Source organism: Pan troglodytes, chromosome 13, assembly GCF_028858775.2.
Source record: "Pan troglodytes isolate AG18354 chromosome 13, NHGRI_mPanTro3-v2.0_pri, whole genome shotgun sequence".
Classification (NCBI taxonomy): Eukaryota; Metazoa; Chordata; class Mammalia; order Primates; family Hominidae; genus Pan; species Pan troglodytes.
The window spans coordinates 67159109-67185410 of record NC_072411.2 but is presented as its reverse complement, the minus strand read 5'-3'; the positions used below and the strand labels follow the sequence as shown (position 1 = coordinate 67185410).

Genomic DNA, 26302 nt, shown 5'->3' with positions numbered 1-26302 from the left:
AACTTTGGAAATGAGTGGAGTCTGTAAGACTAAAGGTAAAAGGAACAATACCCTAGTTGATAAAGTTGTTTCCAATGGTAGTATAGATTAACAATCCTGAAACCACTGTGCATGTGTACCAGTACTGAGCAATTACAAACATGTGTATCTCCTTGTTCTGTCAGCTGAGAGGGCCTAGAAGCAATGACACCCCAGTAGCAACAAACACAGCTAGCACTCAGATCTTGGTTTCTAATACCATTTTCCAATAAAAAGAACTAGGGCTCCTTGGAGAAATGGTTGATTCTAGGACTGTGGCAGAAATTATAAAAGATGAGCCTGGAGCATCTGAGAGTACCTAAAAGTAAGAAAAGGTAAAAAAAAAAAAAAAATGCAACCCACAACCATGGTGTATGTCAAACTGTTACAGGTGTCAACTGAAAGAGCTTCCAATGGCCAAAGAAGAAGCCATTTGAACAAATAAATGAAATATCATTGAATTGTAATCCAAAATATAAAATGAATATCCATGACTACATGTTAATTGAAATGACTGAATAATTAAATAAAATATGAATGGACAAATATCCTGTGCAGAATAATTTCAAATAATTTTTGTATATACTTAAGATCATAACTGCAGGTTCCTTAAATGTGGTCTGTACACAGTGACTTTATTTCAAAGAGCACATATGGAAAAGGAAGAAAAGGGAGTAAATTTACAGTAGAGAAACCTAACACTACCTCAAGACAGGTGGTGAAAGTTAATATCAACGGTGATAAGTCATAGTGAGTGATAAGTATGTACCCTTGGCATGATGTGATGTGATGACAGTGACATTTTACCTCTGTAGTCTTCCACCCAAAAATCCATAACCTAAATATAATCATGAGACAAACATTAGACAAATCCCAATTGAAGGGTATTCTACAAAATATCTGACCAGTAATCCTCAAAACTGTTGTGGTCATCAAAAACAAGGGAAGTCTGAGAGATTGTCACAGCCAAGAGGAGCCTAAAAAGACATAACTACTAAATGCGATGTGTATCCTGAATGGGATCCTGGAACAAAAAAAGGACATTAAGAAAAAAACTGAGGGCTGGGCACGGTGGCTCTCGCCTGTAATCCCAGCACTTTGGGAGGCCGAGGCAGGCGGATCATGAGGTCAGGAGATGGAGACCATCCTGGCTAACACAGTGAAACGCTGCCTCCACTAAAAATACAAAAAATTAGCTGGCGTGATGGCAGGCACCTGTAGTCCCAGCTATTTGGGAGGCTGAGGCAGGAGAATTGTGTGAACCTGGGAGGCGGAGCTTGCATTGAGCCGAGATTGCGCCACTGCACTCCAGCTTGGGCGACAGAACGAGACTACATCTCAAAACAAAACAAAAAAAAGAAAAAAACTGATGAAATCTGAATAAAATAGTAACTTTAGGTAATAATAATGTATTAAGGCTGGGTGCGGTGGCTCGCACCTGTAATCCCAGTACTTCAGGAGGCCAAGGTGGGAGATTGCTTGAGCCCAGAAGTTTGAGACCAGCCTGGGCAGCGTAGCAAGATCCCATCTCAATTAATTAATAACAATATATCAATATTGAAAATGGCATGGAATGTATGAAGCCTGTACTATCCTCATACTTTTTCTGTAAATAAAAAATTGTTATAAATATTATAATTGTTATTAAAAATGTTATAAATATTAACTTTAGTTTAGAAAATTCTACACTCTTTGTCTGTTTTCTGGCTTTTAATTTTTTCTTTTTTTCTTTTTTTTTGAGGCAGAGTCTCGCTCTGTCACCCAGGCTGGAGTGCAATGGCACAGTATCGGCTCACTGCAAGCTCCACCTCCCGGGTTCACGCCATTCTCCTGCCTCAGCCTCCCGAGTAGCTGGGACTACAGGCACCCACCACCACGCCCAGCTAATTTTTTTTTTTTTTTTTTTTTTTTTTTTTGTATTTTTAGTAGAGATGGAGTTTCACTGTGTTAGCCAGGATAGTCTCGATCTCCTGACCTCGTGATCCGCCCGCCTTGGCCTCCCAAAGTGCTGGGATTACAGGCGTGAGCCACTGCACCCGGCCTTAATTTTTAACTATTGATTCTTGCCACTTTGTAAAGAGTAGAAATACGGTAATGTCAGAGCCAAAAGTGTGTGGTTGCTAGCTTTCTGCCATTCTAAATGTCCGTAAATATTTATTTGCATCTAAATTTTCTATTGGTCTTCCTAGTGAATTTCATCTGATAAGTTTCACGGTGGGCAATCACCTAAAGTGTTCTGGAAATTAAAGCAAGATAATTCGTCACAGATAGCAGCTTTGGGTTTTGTTTGAAATTGCTGTAATTTCTATACTGACCCTACCTCCATTTCTCTCTCTTATAGCCAGTGTCCAGAAGGATACATCTGTGTGAAGGCTGGTCGAAACCCCAACTATGGCTACACAAGCTTTGACACCTTTAGCTGGGCTTTCCTGTCTCTATTTCGACTCATGACTCAAGACTACTGGGAAAATCTTTACCAGTTGGTAAGGTCCAAATGAGTATGCATAACATTTATTTTTATAGACATGTATGAAATGAAAAGCATAGGCTGGGTGAGGTGGCTCATGCCTGTAATCCTAGCACTTTGGGAGGCAGAGGCGGATGGATCACTTGAGTCCAGGAATTCGAGACCAGCCTGAACAACATGGCAAAACCCCATCTCTACCAAAATACAAAAATTAGCCCAGCATGGTGGCGCCCATCTGTAGCCCTAGCTACAAGGGAGTCTGAGGTGGGAGGATCACCCAAGCCCAGGAGGTGGGGGTTGCAGTGAGTCGAGATCATATCATTGCACTCCAGCCTAGATGACAGAGTAAGACCCCATCTCAAAAAAAAGAAAGGGAAAGGGAAAGGGAATGGGAAAAGGAAAGGGAAAGGGAAAGGGAGAGAAGGGAATGGAAGGGAAGGGAAAGGACCTGCTTATAACACTCTGGAACACAGAGGAAGGTCCAACATAAAGCAAGTGTGCCAGGAATCCTAATTGCTCACTGAGTCAGTACCTACATATGTACACTGAGGACTTTTTTATGTGAAAGGCATTCTGCTAGGAACTTGGAGATGCAAATAATGTTCATGACTCTTAGAAGTTGATCATCCAGTTGTTGGTATATAAACAGCACGTTAAAAGATTTTAAAAATCAATGATGTTGATGTGAAAATTTCAAATTAAAGCTCTAGCTATTAACTGAGACTAGAAGGGGAGGGGAGCAAAAGTCATCTATAGATGGTATGGAGAATAGCTGCAGTGCAAATGGAATCCCACTGAAAGGATTTAAAGGTTCAGTGCTCTTACTTGTCATATTATTGCTCTGCATATGAACTCTAATAAAAGCATTATAGTGGGGCTCACATATATATCCACTATATATGAGTTTAAAATGTATTTATATCAAACAAGACTGCAGTCAAGCCTCAAATAATCTGATTCTTAATTTTGTATGTTGAGCATATCAATACCAAAAAATTCTTGGTGAAAATAAACTGGATACTAAAAAGCTAATTAGTCTACTGACTATCTAGCTGTGGTAATCAGATATTTATTTGGGGACATTATACTAAAATACTGATGGAATTATCCCCCATTTCCCCTAGACATTACGTGCTGCTGGGAAAACATACATGATATTTTTTGTCCTGGTCATTTTCTTGGGCTCATTTTATTTGGTGAATTTGATCCTGGCTGTGGTGGCCATGGCCTATGAGGAGCAGAATCAGGCCACCTTGGAAGAAGCAGAACAAAAAGAGGCCGAATTTCAGCAGATGCTCGAACAGCTTAAAAAGCAACAGGAAGAAGCTCAGGTACTGAGTGATAAAAGCAAAGATTTATCATTATTATTATTAGTTTCTAAGTAGAAATAGTGTTATACTATAGAGGGTAGATTAGAACTGCTTTTTCATTTTATATATAGGCATTGTCATTAGAAAAAAAAAGTATTCAAATATGAACTTGTTTCTGAAGTTAGAGTCTAACAAACTTTTTAGACACTGTATATAAAGAAATCAGCTAGCGGATAGAAAATACATTAGGGATAAGGTTTACTATGGAATTGTCTCATAGAACCTAAGAGAGGAATTTAATTTTTTTATTTAATTTAGAAAAGAAATAAAACTGATATTTCCAATTATTAGTGATTCACCCCTAATTATGACATTTGAGATTTTGTTCTGAAGTTAATTGATTTTAAAGGTTGACAAGAGACTTTATATATACCTATGCTTAACAATTCTTTGGGATTTCTGTAGCAAAAAAAAAAAAAAAAAAAAATGTTTGCTATAGCCCACATCAGGATATCAGGAAGGTATCTAAAGTTAGATGCCAACTTGAGATTTTTATTAATATTAAAGGCTATGTGAGCTAGGGGTATAGTGAATGGGGCATTAATGTGTTGAGGAGAAGAGACGGAAACACAGTACTGTATTAAAAGACAGAAAAAAAATCCATATACTGAAAGGTGAAGACTCGCGAATATATAGTAAAAATCCGATTCATGCCAGTTAGAATTATAATTTCTCAATATTTTTGCCAACATTTGGTATGGCCAGTCTTTTTAATTTTAGCCATTCTAATAAGTATCTCATTTCTGTTTTGATTTTCATTTTCCTAATTACTAATGTTGAGCACCTTTTTCTGTTCTTATTTTCCATCTGAATAGCTTCTTTTATGAAGTGGTTGTTCAAATCTTTAATCCCCTCCTTTTTTTTTAGTTAGGTTGTTTGATTTCATATTATTGAGTTTTGAGCATTCTTTGACTCTTTGGGATGTAAGTCCTATATCACATATATGCTTCTCAAATATTTAAAGTGCAGTTTATCCAGAGTATTATTTCTTAGCTTTTTTGTTTAAATCATTCTTTTGGATCTAAGAAATTTTTGCCAAGTCAACACCATGAGTATTTTCTTCTTAAGTTAGTTTTATGCTTTATATTTAGGTAAATAACCCATTTTAGTTAATTTTTGTATAACATATGAGTGATATGTTGAGATTCACTTTTTAAAAATATGAGTATCTAATTATTCCAACTGCATAAAAACAAAATATTCATTCTCCACTGCATTGCCTTTGAACTTTTGTCAATTATTAGTTGTCCATAGGTGAGTGTGTCTATTTCTGAACTCTATTCTGTTCAGTTGATTTATTTGTCATTTTTATACCAGTACCACACTCTCTTAATTCCTGTACCTTTTATGACGAGTCTTGAAATAAGATAGTGCAGATCCCCAACTTTTTGTTCTTTTTTTTTTTTTCAAAGCTGTTTTGGCTGTTTTATGTCCCTTGTAGTTCTGTATGAGTTTTTTTTTCTAAGTTTTATATATATACATTTTTTATTATACTTTAAGTTCTAGGGTACATGTGCACAACATGCAGGTTTGTTACATATGAATACATGTGCCATGTTGGTGTGCTGCACCCATTAACTCGTGATTTACATTAGGTCTACCTCCTAATGCTATCCTTCCCACCTCCCCCACCCACCAGTTAGAATGGCGATCATTAAAAAGTCAGGAAACAACAGGTGCTGGAGAGGATGTGGAGAAATAGGAACACTTTTACACTGTTGGTGGGACTGTAAACTAGTTCAACCATTGTGGAAGACAGTGTGGCGATTCCTCAGGGATCTAGAGCTAGAAATACCATTTAACCCAGTCATCCCATTACTGGATATATACTCAAAGGAATATAAATCATGCTGCTATAAAGACACATGCACACGTATGTTTATTGCGGCACTATTCACAATAGCAAAGACTCTGTATGAGTTTTAAACTCCATTTGTCAATTGCAATTTGAATGATTTCTATTGCTGTCTTCAAGTCAATTATCTTTTCTTTTGAACATTTAATCTGCCGCTAATTTCATCCAGTGTATTTGTCATCTGAAACATTGTAGTTTTCACCTCTGCAAGCTTGATCTGTGTCTTTTTTATATTTCATATATCTCTAATTAACATTGTGAACATACACAATACAGTTATAACAACTGTTTAAGTTCCCTGTCTGCTAATTTGAACATCTGTGTCACTTCTTGGTCAGTTTTGATTAATTTTTCTCTTTATTATGGGTCACATATTACTGCAGTTTTATGTTCCTGACAATCTTCAATTGAATTCCAGACACTGTCAATTTTACTTTTTTTAAGTGCTGGATATTTTTGTATTCCCATAAAAATTATTGATCTTTGTTTCGGGACATAGTTATGTCGTTTACACAGCTTGATCCTTTTGTATCTTTAAACCTTTGAAAATTTGTTAGGCAGGACCAGAATACCATTTATTCTCAGACTAATTATTCCTCACTAGTGAATCAAGACCCTTCCTAATACTCTACCCAATGCACATTTAAAACGAACTGTTTGCCAGTGTAGGAACAGACACTGTTCTGGCACAGTGTGATTGCCAGGTGGTGTTCTCTCTTATCCTCAGCCTCAGGTAGTTTTCTAAGACACATGCTTGGTAAATAATCTTCTCAGTACTCAAGGGGAACCTGAGAAGATCCCTAGAGTTCTCTCTCTGCTCAACTCTCTCCTCTGTGGTACCCTGTTCTGTGAACTATACAACCACCCTGATTTTCCTAAACTCAGCTTCATCTCATCCATTCATGGAGTCTGCAGAGATACTTCCTCTCTACATCATAGTCTGGAAGTTCCAGGCCATAAGCTAAGAAAAGCATAGAACTGACTTGCTTGCTTTTCCATTTTCCAATATCTTAAAACATCCTGATCTGATGTCCAGTGGCTTCAACACCACTGTAACATGCATTTTGTCTGTTTTATTGGTTGCTTCAGGAGAGAGCAAATCTGGTCTCTGTTACTCAATTTTGGCCAGAAGCAGAAATCCAAATAATATTTTTATGCACTGACTTTTTTGAGGATTTTTTTCAGATGAATGGCTCCACATATTTGAAGTATTCTTTGGATGACAGTATATAACAGAAATTGGTATATTCAAAATTTAAGTTTTTAACAATTCTGAGTTACTTTGAAGATGCACAACAAATAGCATTAGGTCCTTTCTCAAGGCATTTTTTGGGGGTAATGGAGATACAGCAATGAGTTGTCTAGTGAATTATTGAGCTCAACTCTAGGCATAGCTTTTGCTGAACATGCTAGCTTGACCACTTTCATCTTACCATTGGATACAGAGTAGTAATATGGATATACCTTATTGATTTTATACAGAAAACTATAAACAAATTTGGTGAAACTTGAAAATATTTTAAAATATACCTCATGCTTGCCAGAAAGTTCTACATTTGAATTATTTAAGAGTTTTATTCTATATCACCATAAATAAAACACATTTATAATATAATAAAATAAAAATAGCTATTTACAGGGCAAATACTTTATTTCAAGGTTTTAAATAAGTGTTATAGGAAATAATATTCATAAATTGAATATGATTGTATTTTAAAGCACTGGGTTTTTCTATTATCATTAATAAAAGCAGACAAATTAATGTGCTTGAAAATCCTACACGGATAATGAGTTTATTCTAAAATGCAGCCATTTTAGGGTAAAATATGACATCAATTAAAAAGAGTATAGTCTTTTTGAACTTAGAAATAAACATGCACTATTTCTAGTAGAAGTTTAAAGAACCTATGATTATGATGAGTTCGGCTAAAAAACATCAGTTCTATTAACTTAGTAGTCAGTTACTGAATCTTAGTGACCAAATCATCACAATTTGATTCAGCTTTAGCTTCATACACATAAAATTTAAATTTATCCAAGGTAAACTATAATACTGATTGGAGTAGCACAGTGCCAAATCCATTTTAGTTCCTTACTGACAACACAGGTAATGATGACTAGTAAATTATCAATGTTGAAGCCAGGAGGAAGTGGAGGCAAAGACAGAATTAGTGCACCTATAAGATCATTTATGCTGCAGTGTAGCTTAAGTCTCCCTAACCACCTACGACTCTTCAAAAGTTACTATCTAGCCAATGACTTCATGAAGGCTAGCATCACTTCCATCTTTGTTTATTATTGGTTGAGGGGCCACCTAGGGCTAGTCATGGTGTAGGCATGAGAAAATAATGTGGAGAAACACAAACCCTGCAAAGAAATCAATGTTTTGTCCTAGATCATTCTAATTGCGTTTGACATTTAAATTGTGATATTTAAGTGCCTAATGTTGCCCAGCTTAGTATATCCCATAGCAGTCTATATTGCTCTGATAGGAAAAAATTTGGGAGTAAGCTCTAGAACAAAATTCGAAATAGTAGCTCTTAAGAAATCTAATATAATTGGGGTAGAACAGAAATAGATGTAATGTCTTGTAGCTTTGAATGGGATTTTAACTGGATTATATATATAAAATGAACAAAGTATTAGTTATGTGGTTATATTTTTACGGACACACAGATACAGTGAGTTACAGAGCCTACTTTGAATCACACAAAAATGTTATAAGAAAATGTAATTTCCTGAGTAAATATTAAGTGAAATTTCTTATTTGTTAAAAGAGGAATTCAGCAAGTTGGCTGTGAAAGTAACACAGTTATTCTCATACGCAGGACATTGGTAGTGTCACAGAGTTGGGTATAAACAGGTACACAGACATGAGAGATGACAGGAAACATCTGCCTTTGAGGGAACTGGCAAATCACTGGAAGTGGAACAAATGACAGATTTGAGTTGATGAGTGACACAGAAAATGTGTCTGAGGTTACCTTTGTTGCCTTAGAAATCTGTTTTGGTTTTGAGTTATTTGAACTGTTACCCAGAATAGGTTTGGAAATAATGTCTTATGCAAAACAAAGTTTGTGGCCGGGTGCGGTGGCTCGCGCCTGTAATCCCAGCACTTTGGGAGGCTGAGGTGGGTGGGTCACTTGAGGCCAGGAGTTTGAGATCAGCCTGGCCAACATAGTGAAACCCTGTCTCTACTAAAAATACAAAAATTAGCCAGGTGTGGTGGCTCATGCCTGTAATCCTAGCTACTCAGAGGGCTGAGGCAGGAGAATCGCTTGAACCCGGGGGTGGAGGTTGCAGTGAGCCGAGATCATGCCATCGCACTCCAGCCTGGGCGACAGAGTGAGACCCCATCTTAAAAAAAAAAAAGTTTGGAAGTGATTTAAATGGACATAAGTTTTAGGATTATGGTGAGGGACTATTACCACCACTTCCTTTGTTTGCAGGGACAAACAAGTCAATAAATGATTAACACTGTGTGTTGTGTGTTTGTGTCTATATAAAATAGAAAAGAGAATTAAGGACTTTATTTGGATAAGAAAGGGTATATATATATTCACTGTTTCAACAAATGGTGTATATTATGTACCTCATATGTATCCAGAACTCTGTAACTATATTTAACTTGCTATATATAAGTGATTCATTTATTCACTTTATTTTGCATATATAGTCAGAGTTATAAAATGTACTTAATATTTCTCATTTTACATCATGAATTATATTAAAAGTGATACTGATGATCAATAATTCCATTAAAAACCTGGCTATATGACTCTATAAAATTTTATAAATATCTAAATTATGAATTACTGTTTTATTTAAATGCTGGGTATTGTCTTATATCAAGTCTTAGATTTGAGCTTCCATTATGAATATAGTGCTTAATATAAATAAATATGTTACATTTTATGTGTTGCTTGGTCAAACACATAAATTTAAAATCATATTTAGTACTAAGTTTCCCTCCCTGAGATCATTGTAATCCTAGAGAATTTGCAGCATAGTAATTTTAGATTTAAAATCTTTTTAAAATTTTTAAACATGAAGTTTAAAAATGAAAACTACTTAGGAGAGTTTGCTTCTTCTCAAGAAAGATGAAACATAAAGCACAAAGTGTTGTCAAAGCATTATAAATAGGTTTTATCTCCATTTCTTCCTAAAATATGTTGTTATATAGACTGTTATGACAGTCTTTTATGATGTCTTGAAAAGTCAAGTCTTTTATGATGTCTTGAAAAGTCAACTTGCTACCTGTAGCAAGTTAAATATAAGTTCTATAAAGTTCTTCAGAAGCATCAAAGTCAAGGTTAAGTATGTCTTGTTCTTCCCCCACCCCCACCCCAGTGTCTGAGACAATTGATAGCAAAGTATATTTTAAAATCTTTATTCACCAATTATTTACTGAGCCTTATTTATGTCAGATGACATACTAGTCACTGAGCATACAATGATACAATTTCTATCTAGCTTACAGTTAATGGGAAAGATAATATATTAGATAAGTTAGATTTGTTTGTATTTAGTGATGACATATGTAAAAAGTTTAACTGATATTGTCATAATTTAATTATTTTCACTTCTGTGGTTACATTTACAAATAGTAATATACTTAATGAGAACTCAGCTTTGATGCACACCATATTGTTTCATATCCTCTGTATGTCATTGTTAGATCATTTCCAGTCTAAAAATACTATTTGCCATGTTTCACCTCAGAGCTGACTGTGTTTCATTTGTAGGTACAGAAATTCAAAGTGCTTAAGAATACTTAGTGCTGCAATATAGAAAGAAAATATTTGAAGCAGTTCTCATAATCCTTTGAATGAATTTATGTATTGCTATGTTAATCATTTGTTGTTATTTATAATATTAAATAATCTATGAACGTTTAAAATTTTTTAAGTGATATGTAATAAATTCTCTGGGAGTAACATGATCACAGAGATGTGAACTACAGTCCTAAATGTAATTCAAAGGAAGGAAGAGGATAAGCTATCTAATACATTTCCCTACTTCCATCTGGAGGTAAAATAGTAGACACTTGAAATGTTTTATGTTCACAAAAAATAAAATTAACAGTCTTTTGTACTGGATTTAGAGGGGAAAAAATACGACTCAGCTGCTCAGAAGTGCACACAGGAGGAAACGTTTTACAGATGGAATCAGAATGGTAGTTAGATAAGCAACCACCACGAAGAAAACATTTGCTTTTTAAAGTATAGAAGACACTTTGAAGAGAACAGTTGTCACCACCACCCCCACTAAAAAAAAGACAATCCAGAAGATAGGCAAAACCAGATTTTTCTTGCTTTAATGCATACACTAGCATATTGCTTTATATGATTTAAAACATAAGGGTCGTTGTTAAGTAAACTCTTGTGGTGAGACAAAATAAAAGGACTAGAGGATAGACTTTTCACTTGTAGTTAATGAGTCTTAAATGGCAACATTTTAACCATACTCAACTGCTTTCAAAGCTCTGTGTTCTAAATAGTGCCTGGCTTTGTTTTATGACAGGCAGTTGCGGCAGCATCAGCTGCTTCAAGAGATTTCAGTGGAATAGGTGGGTTAGGAGAGTTGTTGGAAAGTTCTTCAGAAGCATCAAAGTTGAGTTCCAAAAGTGCTAAAGAATGGAGGAACCGAAGGAAGAAAAGAAGACAGAGAGAGCACCTTGAAGGAAACAACAAAGGAGAGAGAGACAGCTTTCCCAAATCCGAATCTGAAGACAGTGTCAAAAGAAGCAGCTTCCTTTTCTCCATGGATGGAAACAGACTGACCAGTGACAAAAAATTCTGCTCCCCTCATCAGGTATGATTTTCTACTAAGTGCTCTGGTTTCTTTGTCATTGCTATTGCTTTTTAGTTGTTGTATTTTGTTTTGGTACACTTTTGTACTATCTGACTTCAGTGAGGGACAGGGAACTAACATTTAATATAGTTGTTTAAATTCTTATAATAGATTGTCTTCAAAGGGATTTTTATTAAACCATTAATAAAATGTTCACCATTTTGAGACTGATATATATATACAGATAGATATATTGATATAATATATAGATATATATAATATATATTGATATAACCTATATATATATCAACCTGTATATATATGTGTGATATATGTGTCTATACACACACACACATATATAATAGATATTATATAGATATAATATATATAATATAGATATTATATAGATATAATATATATATTATATATATATTATATATATTATATATATATATAATATATATATTATATATATATTATATATATATATATATATATATAAAACCTACACTAGCAGACTTTTCAATGAGAGTTTTGGAATCTCTTGTTTACATTTTCCATTTTGAGACCCCAGATAAACTTATTTTCTTTGAGAATGGGTTTCTGCCTTTGTTATCCGAAGTTGTGATTGTAACATACATATAAATTTTGAAAAGAAGTGTTCTTTGGGTTTTGTCTTTATCCTTTGATAAGAGAACTGGACTATGGTGAGTCTCCATTTTGCTTGCATAGGGTCATGCCATGATACATTAGAATGAAATTATGACCTAAATGTTCTTGAAGAGAACAGCATCAAAGGTAGTCTATTTTTGCTCTGATTTAATGCCAACTACCTGGTTCTTCAGCATAGTTTTAAGTAAAAGAGTAAAAACTAGTTTCAATTATTTGATGTTTAGTAAGTTTTATGGATTAGTAAGTTAATGTATTGTTTACATATGTCTGATGTAAAGAATAATTAGTTACAAAATCTGTGATAAGTACAATTATGGCTTTGAACACTATTTGGCACCATTAGAATTTCATGTGCTATGAATTGCAAATGCTTCTAATCATAACAATCTTGAGTCAGAATTATACCCTAAAAATAATGCTTTGAGAGATAATATATAAGATTAATTTAATCAAAAACTGCAAATCAACCAAGGGGTATGATATATTTTTCATAAAGAAAGAAACTTCTAAAAAAAAACCAGAAGTAATAAACACAAAATTCAACATAGTATTTACTTTTGGTTGGGAGAAAAGGTAACATGCAAGTTCTCAGTGAATGTTTTATAATCTATCTTTAATATGTAAACAAATATTTTTAAAGAAAAAAGTAGACTATATTAATAACTTAAAACTTGTATTCTCATATTAGAACAAAATGGACATGAATACACAAAGAGTTTTAAGATAAAGCCATTTTTCTGCAGATAACATCAATATCAAGAAATTCAACTATTACTATCTTGTGTAATACAAATATAAAATATATTATCAAATCAGTATAACATATTTGGAATTAACTTGAAGCTCTGAAGGGCAACTTGGTTCCTCAGATCAGATTTTTTTTTCTTAAACAGTCGCCTTTGATATTTTGGAATTCTTAAAACTATTAGGAGTTATTAGAATTAAGAGTATATGAAACTATAGCATAATGATGCTACAGTGAACACAAACTTTTGTGTTCATATCTCAACTCCAAACTAGTTCTGTGACCTTGGTCAAGTCACTTGTACTTTGTAAAATTTCTGTAAAATAAAGTAAGAATACCTACATTAAAGAGATTTAGGGGACTAAGCAATATATAGAAAATCTATGTGACAAAGAGTAAGTCTCTTATTAAGTTAAAATCGGTGAATGAATTTCAAATGAGGGAAAGCAAACTTCTGAGTAGTTTCAATTACTAACAAATGTATATACATAATTTGATAGCAGTATTAGTTCCTTTATTGTTTCATCATTTTGCTCAAATAAATTTTGTAGATCAGTTCATTCAGTCCAATCACCAAATATTTATTGATCGCCAACTATGTAGCAAGCATAGTTCAAGATGCTGAAAATACCTCAAAGAATAAAAGAGACTCAATTCACTGACCTCATGGAAATTTTTTCCAAAGGAGACGGACAATGAACAAAATAAATAAGTTATAGACTGTGTTAGAAGGTAACAAATGTTAAGGGAAAAAAAAGGAAGCAGGAAAAGAGGAACAGGAGCCATAATTGGAGGTAAAATTTTAAATAGGGTGGTTTACAATGACCTCACTCACTATTAAGACATTTTGGGAAAGATTTGGAGGAGGCAAAGAAAGAGGCTCTCTTAAGGAACAGCATTCTAAACTGATGAAAGAGGAAGTGCAAAACCCTGACATGGTAGCACGCCTGGAGTGCTTAAGGAGCAACTGGTAGATTTGGTTTGCTGGAGCTGAGTGAACCACAGACAGGCAAGAGCAGAGAGGTTAGCTGATGGCCAGTGTTTTAATACTAAAAGCAGAATCAGTACATACATATGGTAGATGTCGCTCATTTTATATTTGTAAATAGACAGAAGATAGATGGATAGATAATTTCAAAAGTGAAAGAAATAATCTATTAGTTTTAAATTTGCATATCCCAGTAAAGACAGACTAAGAGCATTAACAAAACTAACAAGCAGAAATATACCATAAACGGTTTACAATTTCTGCTTCTGTAAACAAAAAAGGAATCTGGTAGAAAGAGAATCAGTGAAGGTGGTGGGGACAGGAAGCGTAAGATAGACAGTAAATACTGCTCAAATCAAATGTATCTTCTGAAAATGTCAAAGCAGAGAGGGCATAAATTGTGGGTGCCCTGCCTTCTATTCACATAAATTACAAATGTTATTTTATGTTTATTACATTATTTTATTTTTAAACAGATAATATGTTAGTTGTACAAAATAAAGAAATACTTAAAAGTATAAAATGAAACCTCAAAATGCTAAGTACTTCTGACAAATATTCACTTTCCTTGTTCCCACTAGAACATCTTAAAATTCCCAGCATCTTTTTCCATCTTGACTTTTCCCAACCCACTTTGAATCCAAACCCTACATGCATGACTGTGTCTTAGAGACCTAATTTCTTCTATTTTCCCTTTTGTTACTGAAAATTAAGAAACAGTCTACATTTATCTTCTGGGAACAAGATGAAAAAGATACCTGGGAAATATGTTTTGACATGCCTGAGGTAAAGAAAGATGGCCTTTCACTCCTTAAAACATTAAAGCTGGTTTTCCCTAGAGAAAGTGTTGCCACAGCTGTGGGTATTCCCTCCACTCTGCTGCATCTTCTAGTGTGTTATTTTTGGTTTATTTTCTCTGAATGCTATTTCTGTTATCTTCTTTTTCCGTCTCTGTTGCCTTGAAAGCTGCGCTCACACCCATTATTATACATTCCAAAGAGTGAATAGAAATTTCAAATAAACTCAGAGATCTGGAACGCCTTTGAAAATACCTGACATAAAAATATCCAAATTAAAGGCATGTCCCAGATACATAGTGGATGTACACACGTACCACATACTCCCAACCAATACTGTGTAGACTGATTTTCAGTTTCCAGAGACAGTTTCAGAACATAGGTGTATTGAGGTGATTATACTCAGCCATCCTAGGGATTAATGTAAGACCAAGTTAGTATTTCTCTGAGTGTAGGATGAGGTCCACCCTGTGTTAGGGTCACCTGGAATGTGTCAGGAAAATTCAGATTCCAGAGTCCTATCTGCTATTTCCTGAATCCATATTCCAAAATCTGGGACCTAAAAATATATCTTTTTAACTCTCAGAGTGATTCACATACACTCAAATGTTTCAAAACACTAGTTCTGGGCTGGGCATGGTGGCTCATGCCTGTAATCTCAGGGCTTTGGGAGGCCAGGGCGGGCAGATCACCTGAGGTTGGGAGTTCGAGACCAGCTTGACCATCATGGTGAAACCCTGTCTCTATTAAAAATGCAAAACTTAGCCAGGTGTGGTGGCGGGCACCTCTAGTCCCAGCCAACTCAGGAGGGTAAGGCAGGAGAATAGCTTGAACTTGGGAGGTGGAGATTGCAGTGAGCCGAGATTGTACCACTGCACTCCAGCCTGGGCGACAGAGCGAAACTCTGCCTCAAAACGACAACAACAACAACACCACCACCACCACGAGTTCTGGATATAACTGTTATTATATTGATCATTTAAATGGAGTCTGAGGAAATGAAAAACATTAGCATTCTTTATTAATGGGGGGATGAATTGATGTCTTCACATGATCTAATCTCTTGATCACTTTGCTGTAAAATCACTCTATTGTCTGCCCTTCGGTAGACAAACCTGCTACAGGAATTGAGTGTCACATAGACACAGCCTCCGATGGACAAGCTGGACAGCCAATAGTTCCTGTGGAGAATCTAACCAAATCCAAAGGAACAGAGCACTTCTTAGTGAATAATATCCTTCCAGAATATCACTGAGACAGAGGACAACAAAGATTATTCTGGTGCTTTGCAGTCTGGGAAAAGCCTTGAAAATAAAGCTAAAAATGGGGCCTAAGAAAATCAGCATGACCTAATTAGGCAGAGGAACCAAGAATACATTTGACAGAGTCTGCCTTTTCTGTTTTTTCCACTAAAATCATTTTATTTGGTTTTACACTAAAGCTTAGAAGAAAGAGAAGATCCAGGAATGTTTGCTGCTGACATATGTATATGTATATGTATGTATGTATATTACCCTGGGTGTGAAGAGAAGTAGGAAAGGGAATGAGAGAGCAAGGAGGAATGCCATTGTTCATGATGAGGGGAGAAAACAAATATTCTGCAGACTGAATAGAGATGTTTTTGAAAACTATCTGCAAGACAAGAATACACACAGAATTATTTGGGGTTGCTAGTTTAAAATCCTTTCAAAATGTGAAAGAAGGAACTTCAAGCTAAATCCTCATTTTCTGGTACTAGGAAATAGTTTGCTTAATTTATTTGGGAATTGCTGTAATGAAAAAGGTTTTGAATTGTCTCTTTCTTTTTAATATAATTAAAATAAAACAGAAGTATATGTTGTTTTTCACACCACCCGCTGGTGAACTCATGTTATATGTCTTGCTTTTATAAGCCAGTGTTACATTTTACACAAGAAGAGTAATTTGTGTAGCAGTTTAGGAATCCTCTGTGTTGTGTTTGCTATGACATATAGTCTCTCAAATAAGGTGAATCATTGGTTGCCATTTGGGAAACTGTTAGCAAATTTGGAAGACAACATCGTAGGTAAGTTTTGTGACTTCTGTTCCCATGTGGGTAGAGACAAACAGTTTCAGAGAAAGAGTAAACTACTTTTCTTTCAGAATTCAAAAGAAGAGAATGGAAAAATAGTAGTTTTTTAAAAAAGTAATTATCCTGAAGTGAAATATTGGCTACAATGCAACATTTGAAACAAATATTTTAAATTTGAGCTAACATTCTCACTTGAGCCAAAACTTATTCTCCAGGCTACATTCCCTTCAGATTATAGCATTAAGAAGTAGAAGCTACTTACTATTTGTTTAACCACCATTCCCATCAAAAGAAATCATTTATCCTTTTCAGCATCTGGTCCCTAACCTATAGCATTATGATAACCCAATCCACCTAAAGTGAAGACTAAATGAAGTGGTTGTATACTTAGTAAATTGCAAATCAGTATTGTTAGTCAGAAAAACACTCTTTGTACTTAAATTTGCTTTAATAAAAATATCAAAATATATGTGTCCTCTATAAATTTGATTATCCATGTTTAAGAGCAAGAGTATACTAACTCCAAAGAAAACAGATCCTTTAATATTAATATTTATTAAATAATTGCGTTCTTCCCCTACCCCCATCCCATTCCTTTCCTTTTTGCTTTCTCTGCAGTCTCTCTTGAGTATCCGTGGCTCCCTGTTTTCCCCAAGACGCAATAGCAAAACAAGCATTTTCAGTTTCAGAGGTCGGGCAAAGGATGTTGGATCTGAAAATGACTTTGCTGATGATGAACACAGCACATTTGAAGACAGCGAAAGCAGGAGAGACTCACTGTTTGTGCCGCACAGACATGGAGAGCGACGCAACAGTAACGTTAGTCAGGCCAGTATGTCATCCAGGATGGTGCCAGGGCTTCCAGCAAATGGGAAGATGCACAGCACTGTGGATTGCAATGGTGTGGTTTCCTTGGTGGGTGGACCTTCAGCTCTAACGTCACCTACTGGACAACTTCCCCCAGAGGTGATAATAGATGACCTAGCTGCTACTGACATTATTCACCAATTTGAAATAATCAAAGCCTGGACAGTTTAGGCTGTCATACCGTCCTGCTTCCTCAAAATGAAAGTTGGTAAAAATAATACATGATTAATCAAAGGGAAAACAATAGAATATTGAGAATCAATTGAACTGTATGGGACCATTAGCTTTTGTTGTATGGGAATTACTTGTAAGGGACCATGGCTTTAGGTTAAAAGGGCCCCGTTTTTAGAGTCTGCTATGAAATACATATCTGTAAATTTGGTAGACCTACTGAGACAAATAATGGACATTTTCACCATCAAATCTATAAGATGTATATTCACCAAGAATTGTATAATTATCTATTCATATTCTGGAAAATTCATATTCTTAAAATTAAATATTATAAGCAATTTGTTGATAATGGGCAATTTCATACAACTGTCAATATTTACAGTGCTATTTTAAAATGACTCTAAAATGTGTTGTTTTTTAATAGGATAAGATATAGAAATAATTAAAGAAATTTCAGGAAAGCACACACATTTCATCGTACATCTGTGTTTGTGCATGGAAAAAATTGGCCACATATGTCAATATTGTCAATATAGCCTCAAAGAAAATAATTCAGCCTTGAGACTATATAATCATAATATTTATTGGGGGGAGATTGATCTGATTATTAATCATTGATAGAAGATAAAAATAATTTTCACCTGAATGAAATAAAATAATAAATGACTTTAGCATGTTTACAACAAATTTCCTTGAAAATTGTGACAGGTTAATTAAAATAGTTCTGTAATATAATTGTGTTATACAACTGCATCCCGCTGGTGAATTCCTCTTAAAGAGTACTACCTGTGATAACTTTTTTTTAAAAAAAAAACTGTTTATAACTTAGCAATAATTCAATATTATATTCCTTGAAAATTCTTACTTGGAAAAATTGCATGTAGCATGATTTGCCAAAGAAATGCTATGTGGTGTTGTATTACTTATTGGGAAGAGTGGTTTGAGCCATCAGTATTTGGTTTGCAGGGCACCACCACTGAAACGGAAGTCAGAAAGAGAAGGTTAAGCTCTTACCAGATTTCAATGGAGATGCTGGAGGATTCCTCTGGAAGGCAAAGAGCCGTGAGCATAGCCAGCATTCTGACCAACACAATGGAAGGTAAGAAGCAGCTCATGGAACAGCCAACTTTCTGTGATTATGTGCTTTGTGAACTATTCCTTCTTTTCATAGAATTACTGAAGTCTGTTACCCAGATCAAAACTATATATTAGACCTAAGAATGTGATATATGGAGTACATTATCACATTGATTACAAAAACTAATACTGGCCTTATTTCTTTTTGACTTGGGTCCTTACCTTACTTGCAGAGTGATATTTCAACACTTGATATTATATCAATGAGGATTTATTCTTATGTTATGTTACTCATATGCAAATAGAGTAAACTCTTCCCCCTTTCTAAGTCTTGGTATATAGAAGCATAAGGAAACATAGTCTGTTCTTCAGGCATGGAAGTGTTGATGGGGTTGCGGGAGCACTTGAATGAGTTGGGCAAATCAAAACCTGTCCTCCACTCCAAGAGAGATCCTTCAAAAGGGTCTCTCTTCCATCTTCTACATACACAACAACCATTACATTCCTCCAAAGGACCACGGAAAGAAATGTTTGTTGATTTTGACACAGAGGAATAGGCAGCAACTATTTATACACTAAACTTGTTCATACATCACACAGCCCTCACTCCTTGAAGTCTGGAGAGAGAATATATTAGTACTGCCCTTTTTAGATCAATTATATGTCAATTCTAACATACGTTCTTTAGAAAACATCAATTACATTTTATATCATGTCTTCTTGGTGTATTAGATATACAGTCACATAATAATTATTTTGTAACAGGCCTCATCCATTAAAATTTCAAGCAATATTTTAAATACATGATGCTAATATTCTAAAAGATATGTACAAACCACAAAAGTAGATTTGAGTCTGAATTTATACTAAAAAGAAAGGCATACTACGTTCTCACTGTGTGCAAGATTAATGTTGATATGGAAACTATGAGAAGAGAGAATAGTTCATAAATGTTATCACACACAAGACACATAAAGATAAAGTTGTTATCACAACTTTAGACAATGTTTTTAAAAAGGTACTTTCAGAAGAAACAATAATTATTTAAAATTTTAATAGTTGTGTAATGTTTATTTAAAATTCTGTTTTGACAAAGAGAATACAGCACTTTAATCAATCATAACCTAGTCATTTTAAAAGCAAAATATTAAATTCAAAGTGCTTATTTTCTGTATTCAAAAGAGAAAAAAGTCGATCTATATGACATTTTAATTAACATTTTCTGAAAATATTTAATGGGATTGTCTTCTCAAGTTTCTTAAGTAATATGAACTTCTATTTTCAAATATAAGCATCAATTTTGTTAAATAATGTAAACTCTACTAGCAATAGTAACTCATTTTTGTTGTTATTTACTACTCTTCCTTGTTATTGTCCCTCCAGAACTTGAAGAATCTAGACAGAAATGTCCGCCATGCTGGTATAGATTTGCCAATGTGTTCTTGATCTGGGACTGCTGTGATGCATGGTTAAAAGTAAAACATCTTGTGAATTTAATTGTTATGGATCCATTTGTTGATCTTGCCATCACTATTTGCATTGTCTTAAATACCCTCTTTATGGCCATGGAGCACTACCCCATGACTGAGCAATTCAGTAGTGTGTTGACTGTAGGAAACCTGGTAAGTACATTTGAAGTTTACTTATTTACGTTGGTAGATGTGGGAGAGATAGACCAAAGGGAAAGATGTATTTGTGCTGTGTTGAACCCAAAAATTATATCCTCTTTCCTCATAGAAAGAAATATCTAAGGAATATTACAGGGAATCTCAGAGATACAGCCTAAAACTCAACTGGTATGAATGCTGATTGTTTAGGCCAATGTCTGTGCTGATTGATCGTGGTGTCTTACCAGTTGTAAACGTCTCAAAATCTTTACAGTTGTTCTTGCTGGAAATGTGGGTCCAGATAAACCAGGAGATCTAATACTGGCTCCACAAACATGTGGTTTTAACCCACACAGCCTCTAAAACAATCATGTCCATTGAAGGGATGACCCAAAGATTGATGTATATGAAAAAAAGAACATCATTGTTTCAAGTTAACTACCTAATAAAAAGCTTCAGTGATAATCATACAAGAAAAAAAATAGTTGCTAAATTTGCATTTGTGATTTAGCCATACCTCTGGTTCAAATTACTGAGCATTCATCTGTGTCTATGTGTGCTGATCAAAATGGGTGAACAAGTAAGAAAAGGGTTTACATATATTATTAATCAAGAGCTTTCTCTGTACTAAAACAAACTTGGGGCAAGGGGTAGTGGGGAAACTGGAATGGAGGGAAAAGGTAGACTAACAAACTAAGTAAAGGGCAGTATTGCAGTCTGACTTTAGGAACAGTTTTCATCAAGGGCTTAGATATGGCCCACAAGTTCACTGCATTTGTCTTTAGGTCAGCAAATGTTCAGCAAGAGCTCACTGATTTTCCATCCTACAACCTCTACACTGAAAAGCATGAATCTCCTTTTGAGTCTCATTCCAAAGACTCTCCTGGTAGAACTTAGGCATAATTTAGGTCACATGCTCACCTCTGATTTAATCAGCCTTGGCAGAGGGTGGGATCATGTTGAAAACATGGCAGTCCTGAGGAATAGTGCGTGAAGGAGCAATTGCCAACAGAAGGGGGAAAGGAAATGCTGGTGGACAATTGGATAATTGTGTGCCCTAATAAGTGACCTCAAATTATCTGCATTATTTGACTCAGTAGAACACCCACCATATTCTTGAGATTTTCTTCATCTTTGGCAAAGGCTGTGTCCCATTTTTCTGTTGCCTCTCTCAGTGTTTACATGCTAGTCACTCAATAAATAACCCACTGGTTGATACCTACCCAAAAAGGCTGCTTCAAGTAGCATGATTTTGCAAAAGAGCACAGGCTTTGCAGTGGAGTGGAATTGAGTTTGACCTTACTTGCGTAGCGCTTACTAGTGATATGGCCTCTGGACAAGTCTGATAAACAATCTGAATCTTTGTTTTCTATTATTGAAATGAGTGTAATAATACCCTTCGTGCAGAGTTGTTGTGAAGGTCACATGAGGTAATGTGAAAGCACCTAGACTGTGCCTGGCATCTAGCATGTGCTCAATAAACAGTTTCCTTCCTCATATATATGCTATTAACCTTTTAGACCTTTCTTTGAAATAATGATGGAAAATATTTCTGGTGTAGTTCTTGTATTTTTCCCAGGATATTGGACAGTTAGGGAAGTTGAACAGGTGAAGGAAATTTGCCAGAGTGAAGCAGGAAATATAGAATTCCAATGCTGAAGCAGTTGAGTATGGAAACACAGGATAAGAGAGGCTGGATTATAAGATGATTGAATGAAAAAGCACTAGACAAAAGCATCAAATCAAGGTCCTAGTCAAAGTGTTCATGGTAAATATCTGTGTGGTTTTGAAAAGTCACTTAGATCCTTGAGTCTATTTTCTCAACACACATATAAACAATGAGTGTGTTGGACTAAATGACTTTTTATGTATGTCCCAGTTCTACAATTCTATGACTTTATGGGTAGTAACTGAAATAATGAGGTGGGAAAGTGGAATGGGAGACTGATGCCTGGTAGATTGTTTGTGATAGAACCATCTATAAGTTCAGGTTAGTGTTGGGGAAACAAAACTTGCCAAGATAGAGAGCATAAATTATAGGGAACAGTCTTGAGTTATTTATTTCTATCCATAAAAATAGGAGAATATGTAAACTGACTGTCTCTATTGGTTGATACCTCCTTACTATAATGATTAACATATCAATAATGCATTGCATAATTTACAAAGCATTTGTTCATAGAATATCTACCCATAGAATTTCCTACCCATAACAACCTTTATCATAAATATCCATATGAAAGTAATACATATGTTTAATATATATGCAGAGAAAGAGCATGTGAGACAGAAAGAAAGAATTTCTATCATTGGTGCTAAGCTGACTTAGGACTATATTATAGATCATAGATGATTACACAGAATGTTTTGTGGAGAGCTTATAATTTGCTCATTAAAATAAATTTAGAATATCTACAGACTAGTTTATTACTGCTCAAATTATTGCATACTGCCTTATGTTCTACATGAGGACACTGAATTGTGGAATTTTCCATCTTAACTTAGATCAATATGCCCCATTTTGCATTCTGTTTCTGCAGTACATAAAAATTACATCACTTCCTTGTTGATGAGATTAATCAAATTTGAGTATCAAGAGACCTTGAATCTCAATTCAGTTTTGCTAAGGTGCTCCGTATTTTTGTGGAGTATTTGTTTTGTTTTGTTTTTTAATCATTATAAAATGCTTGCTCCCATCATAGGGATTCAATCAGCAAAAAATAGCCTATCAATCATAGTAGGTTACAACATCATAACAAACATTTGCAACTTACCTGACAATGCTGAAACTAGATTAAAATGTACCAAAAACAATCCCATTGATTTTTAGGGCCTTAACTGAAAACAGTTACAGAGATATAGCTGTCATTTTGGATTGCTAGTTGTAATAAAAATATTATTTTTAATGAAAAGTTTTATGGCGGGATTACATTTTTAGATAAGCGTAAATTTAGGGTATATGTTTTTAAAGGCATGAGATCTAGTCATTTTAGAAGAGCTGAAAAGATCACCTTATGATTTTCTATAGAAAGAGATATTTGTAGATTATTTACCTGGATGGTTCTAGCTCACCTTAAATAATATATTTCTATCATCAGAGTGCCTATTTCAAATAATAGCTGCTTCTAAAAGTTTTATACGTGAAATAAAATTTGTATAGTTACAACTTATTTTACATTTACCGGGCAAACTCACTATTTGAAAAAAAAATCTTTGATGTGTTATTCTATAAAATGAAAAACATATTTTTCAATGGGCATTTCACCATATACTTGGATTTTCATGTACTAGGCTTGCTTAAAATACATTTTATTTCTATTTGAGTGAATGGATGACTACCATTAGGCTGTTTTTTTCTGTGATGGGTATTTCCCATCTGTGATTGGAAAAAATGAAGTGTTAGCTGCATTTATATATTCGTAAGGGTGGATCAAGATTTCTTTTAAGTGGAACCAAATAATTGTTATACTGTTATTTTGACAGAATTCCTTCAAGATAAAGGCTGATTTATCTTGGTAAATGCTAAACTTGACTTTACAGTCATAAATTGCAACTTGTAACTATAGCAAATTAAGAGAATTGCTTTAAAAGATTTTCTGCAAGAGTAATTTCATAATTCTTCATGTCCTGTATCTCTCAGCCTATCGTTTTGAGTTAAAAAATAAATGTTGTGTTTGTTTCATTGTTTTTCTTTCTATTGTCAAATACACATTTATCTAGCCACTCAAGTGACTTATTAATCTCAATTACATGTATATGCATACTGAGTATTTTCTCCTGCTGGTTTCAATTAAATCTGCAGCTTCTTGCTCTATTAATCCATTAACCTTAATTCTGAGGCATACATCCAGAGATCATTATAATAAACAATTTGTGGCAAACTTACTTTTGTTTCAGGAATGTTTATAAAATTATAGAAATAAGATGGTGTCCCTTAAAAAACACAAAATCAAAAACAAAATATGGTTTTTACGAAATCAATTTTTAATAACTTTCAGTATTATGTAGATTTGTTCCTGATGCGATACTACCCAGAAATAAATTTGGTTGTGATTATGTTAGAAATGTAGTGTACCAACAAGGGCAATAATTCAGTAGCTATTATTCAATACCAGAGTTAAAATGTAGACCATGAAATGTTTTAAAATTAGTGTTTTTCTTGGAAATCCAGAAGATTCATTAAATAATACCACTCTACTTAATAAAATACTCCCCTAGAGGAAAAAAAAAAAAAAGCTAGACATGGCTGGGTGTGTTGGCTCATGCTTGTAATCCCAGTACTTTGGGAGGCTGAGGCGGGCAGATCACTTGAGGTCAGGAGTTCGAAATTGGCCTGGCCAACGTGATGTGAAACCCTGTCTCTACAGAAATTAGAAAAATTAGCTGGGCATGGTAGGTAGCCCATGCCTGTAATCCCAGCTACCTGGGAGGCTGAGACTGGAGAATCACTTGGAGCAGTGAGCCAAGATCGCGCCACTGTACTCCAATCTGGGCAACAGAGGGAGACTCTGTCTCAAAAAAATAATAATAAAAATAAAAAATGAAAATAAACATACGTGTGCATGTGTCTTTATAGCAGCATGATTTATAGTTCTTTGGGTATATACCCAGTAATGGGATGGCTGGGTCAAATGGTATTTCTAGTTCTAGATCCCTGAGGAATCGCCACACTGACTTCCACATCGGTTGAACTAGTTTACAGTCCCACAAACAGTGTAAAAGTGTTCCTATTTCTCCACATCCTCTCCAGCACCTGTTGTTTCCTAACTTTTTAATGATTGCCATTCTAACTGGTGTGAGATGGTATCTCATTGTGGTTTTGATTTGCATTTCTCTGATGGCCAGTGATGGTGAGCATTTTTTCATGTGTTTTTTGGCTGCATAAATGTCTTCTTTTGAGAAGTGTCTGTTCATGTCTTTCACCCACTTGTTGATGGGGTTGTTTGTTTTTTTCTTGTAAATTTGTTTGAGTTCATTGTAGATTCTGGATATTAGCCCTTTGTCAGATGAGTAGGTTGCGAAAATTTCCTCCCATTTTGTAGGTTGCCTGTTCACTCTGACGGTAGTATCTTTTGCTGTGCAGAAGCTCTTTAGTTTAATTAGATCCCATTTGTCAATTTTGGCTTTTGTTGCCATTGCTTTTGGTGTTTTAGACGTGAAGTCCTTGCCCATGCCTATGTCCTGAATGGTAATGCCTAGGTTTTCTTCTAGGGTTTTTATGGTTTTAGGTCTAACGTTTAAGTCTTTAATCCATCTTGAATTAATTTTTGTATAAGGTGTAAGGAAGGGATCCAGTTTCAGCTTTCTACATATGGCTAGCCAGTTTTCCCAGCACCATTTATTAAATAGGGAATCCTTTTCCAATTGCTTGTTTTTCTCAGGTTTGTCAAAGATTAGACAGTTGTAGATATGTGGCATTATTTCTGAGGGCTCTGTTCTGTTCCATTGATCTATATCTCTGTTTTGGTACAAGTACCATGCTGTTTTGGTTACTGTAGCCTTGTAGTATAGTTTGAAGTCAGGTAGCGTGATGCCTCCAGCTTTGTTCTTTTGGCTTAGGATTGACTGGGCGATGCAGGCTCTTTTTTGGTTCCATATGAACTTTAAAGTAGTTTTTTCCAATTCTATGAAGAAAGTCTTTGGTAGCTTGATGGGGATGCCATTGAATCTATAAATTACCTTGGGCAGTACGGCCATTTTCACGATATTGATTCTTCCTACCCATGAACATCGAATGTTCTTCCATTTGTTTGTATCCTCTTTTATTTCATTGAGCAGTGGTTTGTAGTTCTCCTTGAAGAGGTCCTTCACGTCCCTTGTAA

General features: G+C 34.9%; 1 protein-coding gene across 9 annotated transcripts in view; it reads left to right on the top strand.

The window, feature by feature from the left end:
• The window catches only part of SCN3A (sodium voltage-gated channel alpha subunit 3), a 115999-nt gene that overhangs the window by 45745 nt on the left and 43952 nt on the right, over positions 1-26302 (top strand). For 5 of the 9 annotated variants that reach the window (XM_009443622.5, XM_001152748.7, XM_009443621.5 and 2 more), the window contains 6 exons: positions 2360-2501; positions 3610-3816; positions 11234-11524; positions 17374-17721; positions 18763-18895; positions 20257-20495. In XM_009443622.5, coding sequence (XP_009441897.4) covers positions 2360-2501; positions 3610-3816; positions 11234-11524; positions 17374-17721; positions 18763-18895; positions 20257-20495 — 1360 coding nt within the window. Of the gene's footprint in view, positions 1-2359; positions 2502-3609; positions 3817-11233; positions 11525-17373; positions 17722-18762; positions 18896-20256; positions 20496-26302 lie in introns of those variants that run through there. The other 4 variants (XM_001152557.7, XM_001152817.7, XM_009443623.5 and 1 more) reach the window with 3 other exon arrangements.